The sequence below is a fragment of the Urocitellus parryii genome, chromosome 3 (genome assembly GCF_045843805.1).
Source record: "Urocitellus parryii isolate mUroPar1 chromosome 3, mUroPar1.hap1, whole genome shotgun sequence".
NCBI lineage: Eukaryota > Metazoa > Chordata > Mammalia > Rodentia > Sciuridae > Urocitellus > Urocitellus parryii.
The window spans coordinates 190,637,168-190,653,390 of record NC_135533.1 but is presented as its reverse complement, the minus strand read 5'-3'; the positions used below and the strand labels follow the sequence as shown (position 1 = coordinate 190,653,390).

General features: G+C 34.4%; 1 protein-coding gene across 11 annotated transcripts in view; it reads left to right on the top strand.

Moving 5' to 3' along the window:
• Positions 1-16,223, top strand: part of Clasp2 (cytoplasmic linker associated protein 2) — a 204,091-nt gene that overhangs the window by 54,894 nt on the left and 132,974 nt on the right. Inside the window, exon 1 of one of the 11 annotated variants that reach the window (XM_077796261.1) lies at positions 2,468-2,621. The exons of the other annotated variants lie outside the window; for them this stretch is intronic. Within the exon in view, the coding sequence (XP_077652387.1) occupies positions 2,619-2,621 (3 nt within the window). The 5' untranslated portion in view covers positions 2,468-2,618. Of the gene's footprint in view, positions 1-2,467; positions 2,622-16,223 lie in introns of those variants that run through there. 11 annotated transcript variants of the gene reach the window in all.

The window sequence follows — 16,223 nt, the reverse complement described above, 5'->3', positions numbered from 1 at the left end:
CTGACTTAAATCATTAAATATTAATTAGCCAGGTGTGTGAAGAATATGTTCTGTTTCCGTAGATAATATAGATGATTTTTTTACCCCCTAGGAAAGTAGCTTCATATTAGAGAGAGTGGTTAGCTTGGAAATGTAAATGACATTGGAGAAAAAATTTTTTGTTTTGAATAATAAAGCTAGTTAAAAATACAGTGTAGTTTTTCTTTTTTCCTCTAGGTTAAACCAAGACTGTTTCATTGTGTTGCTAAAAGTCAAATGGAGTGAGAATTTGGTGTTATAAACATTGTATCTATCCTAGTTTAAACTTAATTCAGAAATACAAATTGTCTTTAGTGCTACCAGTTCTCACCCTGACTGCCAGCCATTTCTCACTTCTGGTCTGAATAGGTGTTTAAATTCTTCTCCTAAGTTTTGTAACAGTTATATCTATCCATGTCTATAGAAATGCAGAAAAAGCAGGAAAAGGAAGAGTTGTTAGAATTCCTTGAACGGAGACTTGTGTTTTCATAATGTCATCATTTGTATATTCCAGACTGTAGTTATAATTTTAAGGCAAAATGTATAATATATCTTATAAAATTTAAGGATTCATTGTTTGAATGTGGTTTATTTTTAAAAGCACTGTCATTCTTATATTTAATGAAATTATTTCTGTTACCTTTGGAATGGAAGCATTTTTTTCCCCTTGATTCATTTCTTTTTGTCTTATCTCTCCATAAACAGAGAGGTTTGAAGTTAGTATCTGACATTTATTTTTCTTGGATTCAATATATCAGAGATTATATTGGAGATTATGATCTAAATATACTTATATTTTATGCAAGTATGTGAAAGTTAGTCTATAATGCACATTTTTAGGGTAAAGAATATAATTAAGATGTTTTTCACAGCAGTACATTTCGCCTGGTTTCAGCTGTTTCCACATCATGGAGTTGGTATCCTCAGGTAAACAACTGCAGAATAAAACTGTAGTTTGCCTTGAGATGGTTGCCTCTGTACCGAACATAATTGTCAAATCTGTACTTTGAAATTCTGATTGAATTCTTTGATTTGATTTTCCAAAGCATTAGGTTAGCACACTCAAGAAGACTAAGTAAATTTTGTCAGAACTTTGAACATATCATTTAATTTGGAAATAGTGATAAATGTTCTTTTTTGTTGTAGTTGTTATTGTCTTAAGGATTTTTCAAGCATGACTTTAATTCTTATATTACAAAAGTTAAGTTAGGCAAAGTCCCAAAGTGCAGTAGAATTAGAAGGACCTGGAATTAAAAATAATCAGATTGTGGCTGAAAGGAGGCAACACTTCCCCAGTAAGAAGGAAAAAACTGAAAGTTGGAGGGCCCCTGTGATTATGGCAGGGTCGGGTATCATCATGGAGCTTTCTAGACAATATTCTATACTAACCAAGATGTAATCATCAGCAGTGTTGGCGACTCTGACTGTAAGTATTTTTTTCACTGTGAAAATAGCTGTGCATAATTCTGATTTGTTTGGTGTGTATATAGGACCTAACACAGTGTGGTTTGTAATCATGGTAAAGTATTTCCAGTTTCTCTGTTTTAAATAGTTGCTAGAAAGGGAATTAATTGCTTTTAAAGACTTAATAATATAAATCATGGACCTTAGGCTTTTAAATTACCTTGATACTTGGTTTATATGAGTCAATAAGGTAACTTTCAGTTTCGTTTTGTTTATTTTTATAAACAAAATAACAGGTGCCGATCATTTGGTGAAAAGCAAAGCAACTCTTTTTTTAGGCTGATTTAAAAGCATATCTGACTGGGACCATGAACCCCAGGGCCTTCTTAGAGCTTGGTAACATCCTGATGGTTGTGCAGCTTGGATAGAGGGTGCTCTGCGTCCCTGCAGCTGCGCACTGGCTAGGTTCTGTTTCTACCAGAAGCAAGCTTTGTTTCATGTGGCCCTGCTGTCCCCACACAGAGCAGCCTTTGATGGGCTGCCTTTGACGTGATTTGTTTACGGCAGCCAGAAATGCTTCCTGCATAATGAAAGCAGTTAATCATGGAAACTGGGCTATTCCTGTTTGTGTACTTCTAGCAGTCTTCTGTTATAAATATTAAAAGGTAATGACAAAGGGATGAAAACCTTTTTAAAAAGGCACAAATCAGTTAATCCATTCGATCATGTGATTGCTACTGATTACATGGGTATCTTTAGGGAAGCAGAAAATGATTGCTGAACACATGCCTTGTGTTTTGATGATTGCATTAAAAGTCCCCTAGTGGGATGGCATTTACTGACTCCCAGAGCTTTTCTTAGATTAAATTTCAGGCAGCCAGTACAAGGAGAAACATCACCACCTGTATCTAACAGCGTATGTACAGTTAAAGAATAATCTTGATCAAGCCCTGCTAGGCTCTGCTAAATAAACGAAGGTTTTCAGCAAGACCCCAGACTTTTATTTTGAAGTGGAGTAGCAGCTGTTGGCTATTGCGGTGCAGAGCTGCAGCGCGGCCTGGGTCACACAGTGCTCAGGGTGTCTGCAGGCTGCAGGCCGAGCCCAGTGGCGCAGGCACTGAGCTACACTTATTTGCTGTGCTGTTTGACCTCTTGGTTTGAGAGAGCTCCCTGGACCATCTGAATGGCTATGGGAGATGGTGAGTAAGATTTATTTTTCCTCTTTTGCTGTGTTATACACTTCCTTTTAAGGTGCCGATCATTTGCTATTAAGAAATGTATTTCTCCCTAAAGAATGAAGGACATTTCTGTGTTTGTGTATGTGTGTGTACGCTCATGTATACATTTATACATGTGTGTGCTTGTCATTTGGTATCTTTTTTCACTTGATGTGTCTGTATGGGATCTTGCAAACATAAGGTGACAAATTTAGCTTGCAATCTAAGCAAGCCTTCAGTCTTTGGTATTGGATATGAAGGGATATTGGAAGAAACGTGGAATGTATGCAAAAGCTTTTGAAGGGAGAACATGGCCTTTGGAAGAATGACAGATTTTGGCAGGAAGGTTTGATTAGCTAGCTTGGCATCTTTCCTGTTGTATTCGATGCAAGTAGAATTCTGTGCTAATCAAATATTTAAAGAAGCAAAATGGCTTGCCATGGACACTATTTTAATTAGTATGCTTGTGATTTGTCAGTGTATCTAGTAAACAGTTCTTTAGAAAATAGCCTTTTAAGAATTCTCTACAGGATATAATTTGATTAAATTTTTTTCAGTATTTTATTTTGTTAAGGATAGTCATAAAAACAATATTTGTATAGTGCTTTATAGTTTGCAAAAGGACTTTCATGTACTTAAAATATTTTAATTCGGGTACAAATCCAGGAAGTATGCAGAATATTTTGGTATTTCCATTTCACAGATTAGGAAGCTGAGACTTACTGAAGATATGTTGATCCAGACAGAGAAAACAAACTAGACAAAATCTAAAGTCCCAAGTGAGCATGTGATATTATTCTTCATAACACTTAATCCTTGAGTTCCCTAGTGTTAAACCTTTTGTTAAGATGCTTAAAGGTATATTTTGTGATCACACCAGTATGTGAGGTATGTGCAAAGGGGAATATAAAGTTTCTCAAAAAGTGCTTTGCATGTTTTTTACTAGGCTCTTCAGGAGGACTTGCTTGTATTTGGATGTTTTAACTCTTAACAATTTCAGCCTTCTTGGGTCTATATTATGACCTCTTTTATTCTAAGGAGTTTGTCTGTCTACTTGGAGCCATGCCCATTAGGATGTAAACTTGCCAAAATGATGGTATTGTCATTTAAACTATTATGCACATTCAAATGGAAATATAGTAAATTTGGTTTTGCACATTGTTATGATTTATTCCAAAAAATTTATTTTAAGAATTTATGTAACTTTTTATATGACCTTATGGAAATAAATAAGAATGTAATTTTACTACTGATTTTTAAGGCAAAAGACATCAAATTAAGTTCATATATATTTATGAATATTTCAAAATTTCTTCCCTTTAAAAAAACACAAACAAACCTTAATTTCCAGGCATCTTTAAACGTTGTATTTGGTTTGGACCAGGTCTACATTTCATTTTCTTAAACATTTTGGGTTCATTGGGTAGTAATGTAGATCTTAATTTTTCTCTTTTCAAATAACAAATAAATACATTCAGACAGTTTGGAAATGTATTGATTTTTTTTTTTTAAATCAAAGTAACAATCAAAGCTTAGAGGGTAACCTTTCAATTAATTTTCTTCTTTAAAATAGAAATACTTTTGTTAGTATATTTATATAAATATTTAAAAATCAAAACAGTAAATATGTATGTATAGAAATAGGCCATGGGGTTTATAGCTCTTAATAGTTTGATATATATTCCTCTGTATATTAGTTTCTCTCACATGTAATGTACATATACCATACCAGAATCATGTGAACATATGTATCAAGTAGATTACAGTATTCTTAACTTTTGTGACTTCTTATTTTTAAATTGTAATTATGAATTTATTATGAAATATCATCTCCTTTTTAAAATTCAAATAATGATGATAAAACAAAAATCCCTCAGAACCACCTCCAAGCTCCAAGCCTGGGTATAAGCAGAGATAAAAGTCTTTATTTCCATGGAGTGTGGTTTTTTTAATAGCTTTTTTTTGGGGGGGGGGGCCTGGGGATTGAACCTAGGGGCGCTTAGCCACTGAGTCAAATCCTCAGCCCTTTTTATTTTGAGTCAACTTGTCCCTAAGTTGCTTAGGACCTTGCTAAGATGCTGAGACTGGCCTTGAACTTGTGATCCTTTTGCTTCAGGCATGCCCACCATACCCGGCTTTTTCATAGCTTTTTATTGTGCCTTAATTTGCACATTAAGTATCAAAATTAATGGTTTTGTTTTGACTGTGTTTAAATAACATGATATTCTGAATACCTTTTTTTTTAACCATTTCCCATGTCAAATCAGTATAGCATGGCGATTTTTTTTTAAATGCCATCATGTGTTACTCTGCCTCATTTGTTTTAACTGTTGCATAGTACTCCATAGTAATAGTGTATCATAATCAGTTAATCTTTTATGGAAGTTCAGATTATTTACCATATATAATTCATGTAGATGATTTTGAAGTAAACAGTTCTGTATAAACCATATGTGTTTGTATTCGTACACATGTGTGTACATCTTAAAATAGCTTGAAAGTGGCATATCTGTTTCAAAGTTTTTATTTTAATTTGTGTTAACTATAATCATTTGCTCCAAAAGAGGTTTTGTCAAAATTCCCATCAGTAGTGCCTATTATTCCTATATTCTTCTTAGTTCTTATTAATCTTTTAAAAATTTGCCAATGTGATTTGTGCAAAATATCTCACCCTTTATAAATCACCTCTGCTTTCTGATAAGGTTGGTTGTCTTATGTTTATTTATATTTCTTTTCTTTAGATTCCCTTTTGGTATCCTTAATTTTTTGGTTCTTAGACTTCTTTTGTGATTTATAATTGCTTTTTATATATTACAGTTTGTGATCTTGTGATCTGTTATCTATTGAATATGTCATAGGTTTAACTCCAAGGTTATGTAAAAGATTTGATTAGCAGTTTTTTTCTTGTTAAAAATATTTATGAAGCACTTATGATCTCTATCACTTAGAAAAGTTGTTGATTAGCTTTTGGGCACTTTTTGGTTTAGTTGTCTCCATCCTTACTGAAGGGTATAAAACCAAACAGTTACTTGATTGTGTATAGCTCTGGGCAGTCAAAGCAGATAGAGTTAAAAACCTGTAGGATTATTATGTGATGCTGAGCCCTGCAATCTGCCTCAAAAGCATGAAAGAGGAATTTGGCCTTTTGTTGCTGCTACAGAATGGCTAGAAAGAAATAAGGTTTTGTTGTAAACAGACTGTTTCCAAACTTAATATTTCAACACAATCTATTATTCCAAAAATGAGTCTTTTAAAATATATGCAAGTTATGGAATAAACATGGCTTTCTAGAGGCCAACCTTTTGTGAGATCCCCTGGCTTCCAGGACTGCTGCAAACTGACATAAAACTTTGTTTAAAGGGTATAGAACCATAGCAAAGAAATTAATGCTGAATAGATCTTTATTCTTTTGTTCTCTTATATATTCTTTGTAATACATTAGGATTAGGTAATTTAAATTACAGGAAAACACAAATAAAAGGCCAAACTTCTTTTTTTGGCAGTACTAGGAAGGATCCTAGGGCCTCACACATAATAGGTAAGCATTCTACCACTGAGAGCATATACCCAGTCTTCAAGGCTTTTCAAACCTTTTTTTTGGGGGGGGGGGTTGTTTGCTTTTTAAAGTACCAATGATAGAGGTAAAAAGAGTCTATAAGGAGAAAAAGTAAATTACAAGAGGCAAAAGATTGGGCATTAGTAGCAATATAGGGCAATAAATAGTCAGTGACTAAAATAAATCTACATTATAGTAGCCCCTGCCGTAGCCATTGAAAGCCTTTACCATTTGGGTCTGTATTAAGGACATCTAGTCCCATATGCTGTACCTTTAAATAAATAAATAATAATCTTCTTGAGGCAGTCTTATTTACCCATTGGGTACAAAATATTGGGCACCAGTAGCATCATACTTCAAATCTGATGTTGCTAATGATCTTGAATCTCTAAGAAGGTATTTACATCTTTTCTTTGTACTTGTAGAGTGGTACAGTTGATTTTTTTTTTTTCTTGGTCATACTGAGGATTGAATCCAGGGTTGCTCTACCACTAAACTATATCTCCAGTCCTTTTTATTTTTGAGGCAGGGTCTTGCTAAATTGCCCAGCTGGCCTTGAATTTGTAATCCCCCTGCCTCAGCCTCCCCAGTAGCTGGAATTAAAGGTATATACCACCCCAGTGCCTGAATTCAGTTGATGATTTTTTCCTCTCCCTTTTTTTCCCATTTAAATATTTATTTATTTATTTGTTCATTCTAATTAGTTGTACATGATATCAGAATGCATTTAGAATCATAGAACACAAATGTAGCATAATTTTTCATTTCTCTGGTTTTACATGAAGTAGAGTTACCCCTTCGTGTCATCATACATGTACCTAGGGTTAGTTGATGATTTTAACAGATGTTATAATCATATTATAACTGTGTTGAAGGTTTAGGTACCTTAGGTGAATAGATTTTATAAAGTTTCTAAATAAACCTTATTATGAGTCTCATTTATTAATCAGTTTGATATAATTGTTATCATGCATGCTATTGATAAATTTTATTAATTCTAGATGATAGTGTAAATTGTGATTGTCTGTTTACTGCTTTGAAATGTTGAAGGTTTTGAATTTTTAAAGCACGTCTTTTTAAAGATAAAAATCTTTATCTATGTGAGTGTGTATGTATTTTTTTGTACCAGAGGTACTTAACCACAGAACAGTATTCCCTCGCTAAGTTGCTAGGGCTGGCCTCCAACTTTAAGTCCTCCTGTCTTAGTCTCCTGAGTCACTGGGATTACAGGTGTGCACCACCGCACCTGGCTTTGGGAAAAAAAAAAATTGTTGTTGTTGTAAATTGTTTACTTTTATGCAGCACTAAGCGTTGAACCCGGTCCCTCACACGTGCTAGGTATGCACTCTGCCACTGAGCTAATCCGTCCCCAGCCCCTCAAATATATTTTTAATTAGACAGTTATATCTACCTAGATATTTTAAGTGACTCTGTCAAATTTATTTGCCTCTATATTAAACTTTGTATGGAATCAACTTTATTTTTTGTAAATAATTGCTAAGAATAGCGTCTTCATATGAATGCTAAAATTTAACTGTTATCTTTTGAAGCACTTGAATTTTCAATTTTTAATAATTCTACTGAAAGTTTTATTTTCATTTAAATTGACATTTTAAATTTTTGCTACTTGATTCTTATTTCTGATGGCTGATGATTTTCTTTAGTTCTGGGAAAATGTCTCCTATCATTTTTTTATATATTTTCTTCCTTTATTAGCTTTAATCTCCTCTTTTTTAATTTTAATTTACTTGTTTTTTAGCTTTTGGTGAACACAACATCTTTATTTTATTTGTATGTGGTGCTGAGAATCCAACCCAGCGCCCCCGCATGCCAGGCAAGCGTGTTACTGCTTGAGCCATATCCCCAGCCCAGTCTCCTCTTTTTTTTTTTTTTCTTTTTTTTAGTTTTAGATGGACACAATACCTTTAATTAATTAATTTATTTTTATGTGGTGCTGAGGATCGAACTCAGTACCTCACACGTGCCAGGCAAGCTCTCTGCCACTGTGCCACAAAACCAGCCCCAACTTTAGTCTCTTCTTAGAGAGTAGGTATTAGTCACACATTTGACTTCTGGGGTTGATTCACAGTGACTTTTATGCTTTGTCTTCTCTTTCAAGTTTCTTCCTCTTTCTCTTTTAATCCATATTCTGAGAGATATCCTTTACTTTGTCCTCCAAACCTTCTGTTAACTTTTAACTTTGGCAAACAAAAGTTTAAATGGTTCTAAGGACTTTCTCTTTCCATTTCTGGTGGTTTCATTTTTACAAAATTATGGATATGTATGTGTGTGCACACAAACATGTTTACACCAGTGTGCGTTGCACACTTGTGTATTGAGCTCCCTGTGTTGGGGACAGGGAAGAACTTAACAATGAAATCTTTTCATAGATATTTTAAAATTAATTGATTTTCTTTTTTTAAATACATGACAGCGGAATGCATTACAATTCTTATTACACAAATAGAGCCTTTTCATAGATTTTTAGTTACTCCTTGTATTCATCTCTGTACTCCTGGCTTAAAAATGGTGACTTCTGTATCATTCTGCAAGATAGATCAGGCAGTTTCTTGGAATTATTATTTAATGTGTTATTTCCTTTCTTTGTTTTTTTAGTTGTTGATGGACCATTATTTTATTTATTGGTGGTGCTGAGAATCGAACCCAGTGCCTCACACATGCTAGGCATCTGCCACTGAGTCACAATCCCAGCCCTTGATGTGCTATTTCTTAGTAGCCTTTAATTTTTTAAAATTTGCAACTTTTGAGATTTTATTGCCATCTTTTAGGTTCTGTTTTCACATATCTCTGGCCCCATCTCACTTTCTTAACTCTTATGATGTTATATTATTGGGGTTCCATTGTAGGGTTTTAAGCAGGGAGCAAAGCAGTACAAATTATTATTATTACCAAAAAATTTCAAACATACCCCGGAACAGATAATATTGTAATGAGCATTTATTACCACTTGTCATTAACTTGACGAAATCATCACTACATAACCAATCTTTATCTGTCTGTATTCTTATTCCATCTTTACCCCAGCCCCATTGTCTTGCTGGACTGAGGTTTGTACATGTGTATACTTGTGCATATGTACTCATTTACGTGTATAAAATGAAAGTATCTTTTAAAAATACAATCACAATATCTTTATCACATCTATAAAACCCCTTAGGATCAAATAGTTGGTGTTCGGTTTTCACTTTCATGAATATCTTTTAATAATTTGTTCACATTGGGACTCCAACAGGGCTCACTATTATAGTTGGTTGATGTATCTATTAAGGATCTGTTCATCCAAAGCATTTCTCTCTCTTTTTTCTTCTCTTGCCTTTTATTTGTTGAAGAGAAAAATATCTGTTAGATAAATTTTTTTCATGCACTAGATTTTGTTGATTGCATCACCATGCTGCTTTTCACCCTTTAAAAAATGTTATATATCCTCTATATTTCCTGAAAACTGAAAATTCTTATATATATACGTATATATATATATACGTATATATATATTGTTATATATATATTTGTAGATGGACAAAATACCTTTATTTTATTTATTTTTATGTGGTGCTGAGGATTGAACCCAGTGCCTCACACATGCTAGGCAAGTGCTCTACCACTGAGCTACAACCCCAACCCGTGAAAATTCTAATGATTTGATCAAATCAGTTCTGATTTTGAAGTTGTATTTTGTTGATACAAATTTTTCATAGGTGGTATTTTGTGTGATAGTTTGGATATTTTTCAGAAGTATACAAAGTCTTAATTGTCTTTCTTTGTAATGTTAGTATTGAATAATGGATTTAGTTATCAGCCTAATTTATCCTTTATAAAGCTCCCCCTCAGTCTTTCAATTTATGGTTTGTTTTAGCAGCCATTGATCCAGATTGCTTTTTTTTTTTTTTTTTTTTTTTTTTTAAGAAGATTGCATTGTCTACTTTGTGATTTGGAAGGAGGTTGAGAATGAAGCAAGGAAGCCAGTTAAGAGGTTGTTGTGGTAATGTAGGCAGAGATAGTACCGGTCTGGTCTTACATTATGAGTTGCAGCAGAGGTAAAGAGAAGTGCATTTACAATATAACTTGGGGGCTGGGATTGTAGCTCAGTGGTAGAGCATTTGCCTGGCATGTGTGAAGCACTGGATTAGATCCTCAGCAACACATAAAAAATAAATAAGATTCAAGGTATTGTGTCCATCTACAACGAAAAAAAAGTTTTAAAGATATAACTGAAAGGGCTGCAGATACAGCTCAGTTGGTAGAATGCTTGCCTTTGCATGCAAAAGGCCCTGGGTTCAATCCTCAGCACCACAAACAACAAAAAGATATAACATAGAGTTATTACATAAAAATTGTTGGTAAAATAAAAATTATCTGTATAGGACAGAAGAAAATTTAAGATGCAGTTCTTACATTGTAAACTTGAACAGCTGAGATACATGGTTTTATTTATCATATTGGGACGAAGGAAGATTTAGGGGAAGGATAGATTTGAAGGTGTTGTTAGTGTTGTTACCTATGTTAAGTTAGCGATGTCTTCAAGATTCCCATAGGTGAGACATCAAAGGCAGTTGAATGTATAGATCTGAACTAGGCTGGAGATGAACAGTTGAGAGTTGTCAGCCTTTAGATGATATTTAAAACTTTAGAGAATGGATGAGAGACTACTGAGAAAAGGTGTAGTCTGGAGAGGAGAATGTTCAACTTGTAGTAGTTGGGTAAAGGAGAAAGAGCTGACAGAAGAGACTGAGCTACAGTTGCCTATGAAGTGAGAGGAAAGCCAATGGAAGTTACCTGTTGTAAAAGCTTGGGATAGGGAGTGTAAATAATTAAAATTTGAGTTATCTGATAATCAGTAGTACAGTAGTTTGTAGAAATTATTGTTTCCTATTCTCAGTAATTAGCTGTTACATATGAACATGGTCATTGCTGGATTAAAAAAAAAAGCGTAAAACAGCTCAGAAATCCATAGTTCTGTTGCTCATTGTTTTAATTAGAATAAGGAAGGATACAGTTTCAAGAGAAAAGAGGAACTTCATTGTAAGAAACTAGTTAATATGAAGTGGAGTGTATTTTGTGACTAAAAATCCACAGTATTGAGTATGGTTCTTAACGAGTTGTTTCACTGAAGAAAATCCATACAAAATGAAATCCACACAGATGAGATGTGAAGTTTTGGCTTGTTCTTTTGTTGCCATGTAAGATGGAACTTTTTTCATCTGTTGAATGAGTCTTAAAAGCAGAAGTTTAGGGTTTTTTAGTGTATGTACCTCTAAAACTGAAGTGGAAAATTAAAAAAGTCATTTGACTGTATGGCTTTCCTGTAGTGAGAAAAAGAGAAAAAAAGTGATAGAACTTAATTAAAATAATCTGAATTCACACATTCTTGCCTGAAACCTTAGGGACCAATTGTGTTTTAGAATCCAGAATATTTCTGATTATAGAAAAGTAATATGGTCACATTCCATATACTATGTAACAACTCCTACTGAGCTTGGGACACCAACCTATAATTAATAAGTATGTTAATATTTTTGCAGTTAAATATGTGCAGATTAAAATAAGTAGACAACAATAGCCCCATGCTATTTCATATTATGATTTGCCATAAACCGAGTTAGGTCAGTTCAAATTTTTTTTTTAATATTTTTTTAGTTGTTGATAGACCTTTATTTTATTTATTTATATGTGATGCTGAGAATCAAACCCAGTGCCTCACACATGCCAGGCAAGTGCGCTACCTCTGAGCTCTAGCCCCAGCCCAGTTCAGATTTTTGCTACCAACTGAGTTTAAAAGACAAAAGAAAAATGGATTTTCATTACTTTTTTACCTTAAGCATGCATACATGGGACAGTGGAATGGTTTCCAAGTGTTATTTGAAGGTGACAAAAGGCAAAGCCTGATCTTTTTTTCTTTGTCTTTTTTTCTCCCTGTCACTCCCCTTCTCCTTTTACCTACTGCTTTCTAAGTCTTCCAATCTCCTCCACTGTTTCCATCTCTTTCCCTCTTTCTTTTTCCTGCATTTGCATGTCTTCCTCCTCTGTTTGCATCTCTTCCACTTCCTACACTTTTTTTTTTCTTTTGTTGACAACGAGCAGTTCATTTTCATTATTTTGCATGGATGGCATTTAGGGCCCAAAAGATCCTATGTCAGCTTACTTCTCCAGACCCAGCACCCACTAAACTATTCATTTCTCTATGAATTCTTCTTACCTGTTGGCTCAATGTCCTCCCCACTTTCCTCTTTTCCCCTCCCCTTCCATCTTATTGATACTTCAAGGAGTTTATTGTGATCTTTTTAAAAAATAATTTTAGTTGTCAGTGGACCTTTATTTATTTTATGTGGTGCTGAGGATCAAACCCAGTGCCTCACACATGCTAGGCAAGCCTTCTACCACTGAGCCACAACCCCAGCCCCATTATTATGATCTTTAAAGAAAAAAAAAAACTTTAAAAATTATTTCATTATAAGATATTTTAAACATACCAAAGAATTATGGAAAATATTTCCATAAATTCATTACCTAGATTTGATAGGTATTACTTAAGATTTTTTGAGAAAACTTATTGCTGTACTCCATCTTACTCCCCATTCTTTGTTCCTCTCTCTTATCTGAATAATAAAATACAAAATAGAAGTATATATATTTTATTAATGCATCTAAATATAATAAAAACTTATAAAGAGCTTCTTTTAATTTTTTTTTAATGTATAGATGGACACAACACAATGCCTTTATTTTTATGTGGTGCTGAGGATGGAACCAGGTCCCGCCTGTGCTGGGCGGGGTCCCTCCCATGCTTGGCAAGCGTTCTACCGCTGAGCCACAATCCTAGCCCCTTAAAAAATTTTTTAGTTGTAGATGGACACAATACTTTTATTTTATTTTTTATTTTTATGTGGTGCTGAGGATTGAACCCATCACCTCACATGTGCGAGGCAAGCACTCTTCTGCTGAGTCACAATCCCAGCCCTAAAGAGCTTCTTTTTACTAGGTTACAAAGAATTAATTCAAAGTTTGGGAAATAGTACTCAAGGATCCAGAAGAGGTATTCTTCTACTATTCTTCCTTAGCCTCCCCTTTCCCTTCAGTTCCTCTTCTCCATTTTTTCCTCCATGTACTCATTCTCTTTTTCTATCTCTTCCACCTCCTCCATTTCTGCCTCTTCTGTTTCTATCATCTGCTCCTCCTCATATTCCTTCTCCATCTCTATCCATTTCTCTCATTCTCCATCTTTTCTCCTCCTTTTCCATCTTCATCATGTAAATAGCACCCGAGCCTATTCACTTTATTAGTTTCTATCCTTAGAAATGTGCTTATGCTTTTAATGTGCTTATCCTTTTTAAAATTTTTAATTTATTTATTTTTATATGGTGCTGAGGATTAAGTGCAGTACCTCACATGTTCTATGCCAGCTCTCTACCACTGAGCCACAACCCCAGCCCTAAAGTGTGCTTGTCTTGTTCTACTTTTGCACTTAACCATACTATTCTTTTTTTTTGAAACATTGTAATAAGAACGCAAGTCATCAAGGTAGTCATAATTTACAGTTTGCTTTTGTTGTGTGATCCTTCAGTAGCTAGTAGAGCATCTACTAATATATACCGTAGATGGTATCTTCTGATTTATCTTCCTATTTATTAATGATTCCTTAAGCTATATCTAATTAGCTGTTATGCCTTCCCAGATAATTTAAATTTCATTTACTATATTTTCATTTTTAGAAGTTCTATTTGATTTTTAAAAAAATCTGTCACTTTTTATTTTTCTGATCCTCTAAATTATATTAAAATTTTCCCAGTAAGCAAGTCTAGGTATTTTGTTAGTCTGAGTTTGACAACAGACACTTAAGATTTTATATAGGTCTATTCCTAATATCTGTTTCCTTCTAAATGTTCATTGTGTCATATTTCCTTTGTGCCTGGTGACCTATAGAAAGTTGTGGTAATAATTTGAGACCAGAAACCATCTTTTGTGGAAATTTTGCTTTTGCTTTGACTCTTGCTTGGAAATACTACCAGTCTGAGCTCAAGAGTTCAAGAACTTGAGTGTCTGGATTGCCCAAGCATTTGTTTTTATTCATTTCCCTGCTGCTCTCTTTTGAGAAAAGTTTGAAAAGAAGACTATAGGAAAATAAAGGCTTTCTTATGTTTCACTTTAACTTTGAGGGTAGAGTCATGTGGTGTACCAGCTTTTGACTCTGCATCTTATGTGGGTTTTGATTTCTGTTCCCTTTTCCCCACATAGCCTTCAAAATAGAAGTTTTAATGTACTAGGTTTATCCTTGTATTTCTTAACTATCTTATCAAACATAGTTGCTTTCAACTTTTGTTTTTTCATTGTCAATGGGCCTTTATTTTTATTTATTTATTTACATGCAGTTCTGAGAATTGAACTCAGTGCCTCACACATACCAGGCAAGCACTGTACCACTGAGCCACAACCCCAGCCCCAATTATTGCTTTTAAGGTTCTTAAAGTCATGTATCTTATCCAGTGTGATGTGCTATTCTAGGCATTATTCCACGTAGGGAAGATATAGCACTAGGCAAAATACACAAATGATCCCCCCTCTTAGATTATATATTTTAGTGGGGAAAGAAATGCAAATAAAATTAATGAAATATGTAGATAGTAAATGCTGGGTAAACTAAATGAAGCAGAGAAGCAGAGGTAGATCAGAGTATCAAGGTGTTGGAAGGTGACAGATGAATAAAGACATGAATATGGTGAGTGAATAGTGTGGATTGGGAAACAGGGCTATAGAAAGAGCATTCTAAGCAGAAGAAACAAGCCAAAAGGCCCTGACCTGATGTGGGTACCAGCAAAGAAACTAGTAGGGTTGAATGGGAGGGAGCAAATAGGAGATGAGGTTGGAGAAAGAAAGTAGGTGATGAGGTTGGAGAGACTTATGTGATATCTAAGATTTTAGAGTCCTGATAGGCCTTTTAATGGAGTCATCAGAGAATTTTGAGCGCAATATGATGTGACTTTGTTCAAATCAGAATGCTGTGCCAGGGGCTGGGGATGTGGCTCAAGAGGTAGCACGCTCGCCTTGCTACCTCGTGCGGCCCGGGTTCGATCCTCAGCACCACATACCAACAAAGATGTTGTGTCCGCCAATAACTAATAAATAAATAAATATTTAAAAAAAAAAAAAAAGAATGCTGTGCCAGAAAAAAACTCTTGGAGACAAAGGTGAGAATCAGGAAAAAGAGTTGATTGTGACAATTATCCATGGATTGTTATAGGTAATGGGGTTACTGCATAAACAAGAAAATTCCAGAGGCTCGGGAGGCTAAGTCAGGAGGATCTCCAGTTCAAAGCCAGCCTCAGCAAAAGCAAGGCGCTAAGCAACTCAGTGAGACCCTGTCTCTAAATAAAATACAAAATAGGTCTGGGGATGTGGCTCAGTGGTTGAGTGCCCCTGAGCTCAATTCCTGGTATTTCCCCCACCCCACAAAAAAAAAAAAAAAAAAAAAAGAAGAAGAAGAAGAAATTTCCAAAAATCAGCTTTATGACTTTATTGGGAAGTAATTTCTGCTATAAAGAAAATAATTGGGATTTGTTCTGCTATTTTATTATAGTTTAGGGGGAAAAAATGAAACCCAGAATATTTATGGCTTCTAGATAAATTATAAAACAAACTTTTTAATTTGAAGTCTTATGATGATGAATGAGTTTTATGAATTCCATTGATTTGTGGTTAAAAGAATATATAACCTTATTGGCAGTGGGCAAAACTTATTTTCATGCTTGTAGATGTTCCACTGACTGATTGATTGATTTAGTGATTGGTTTGATTGTGATCCTGAGGATCAAACCCAGGGCTTTATGCATGTTAGGCAGATGCTTTGCCATTGAGCTACATCCCCAGACCTTGTTTTTCCTTTTATTATATATGAAGTTGTATTAATGGTTACATAAATATTTAAAGTTCCTTCTTTCTGTCCAGTTGACTCCTTTACCATTACTAAATGTCTGTATTTCTCTGGTAATGCTTTTTAAGCCTGCTTTGTTTGAAAC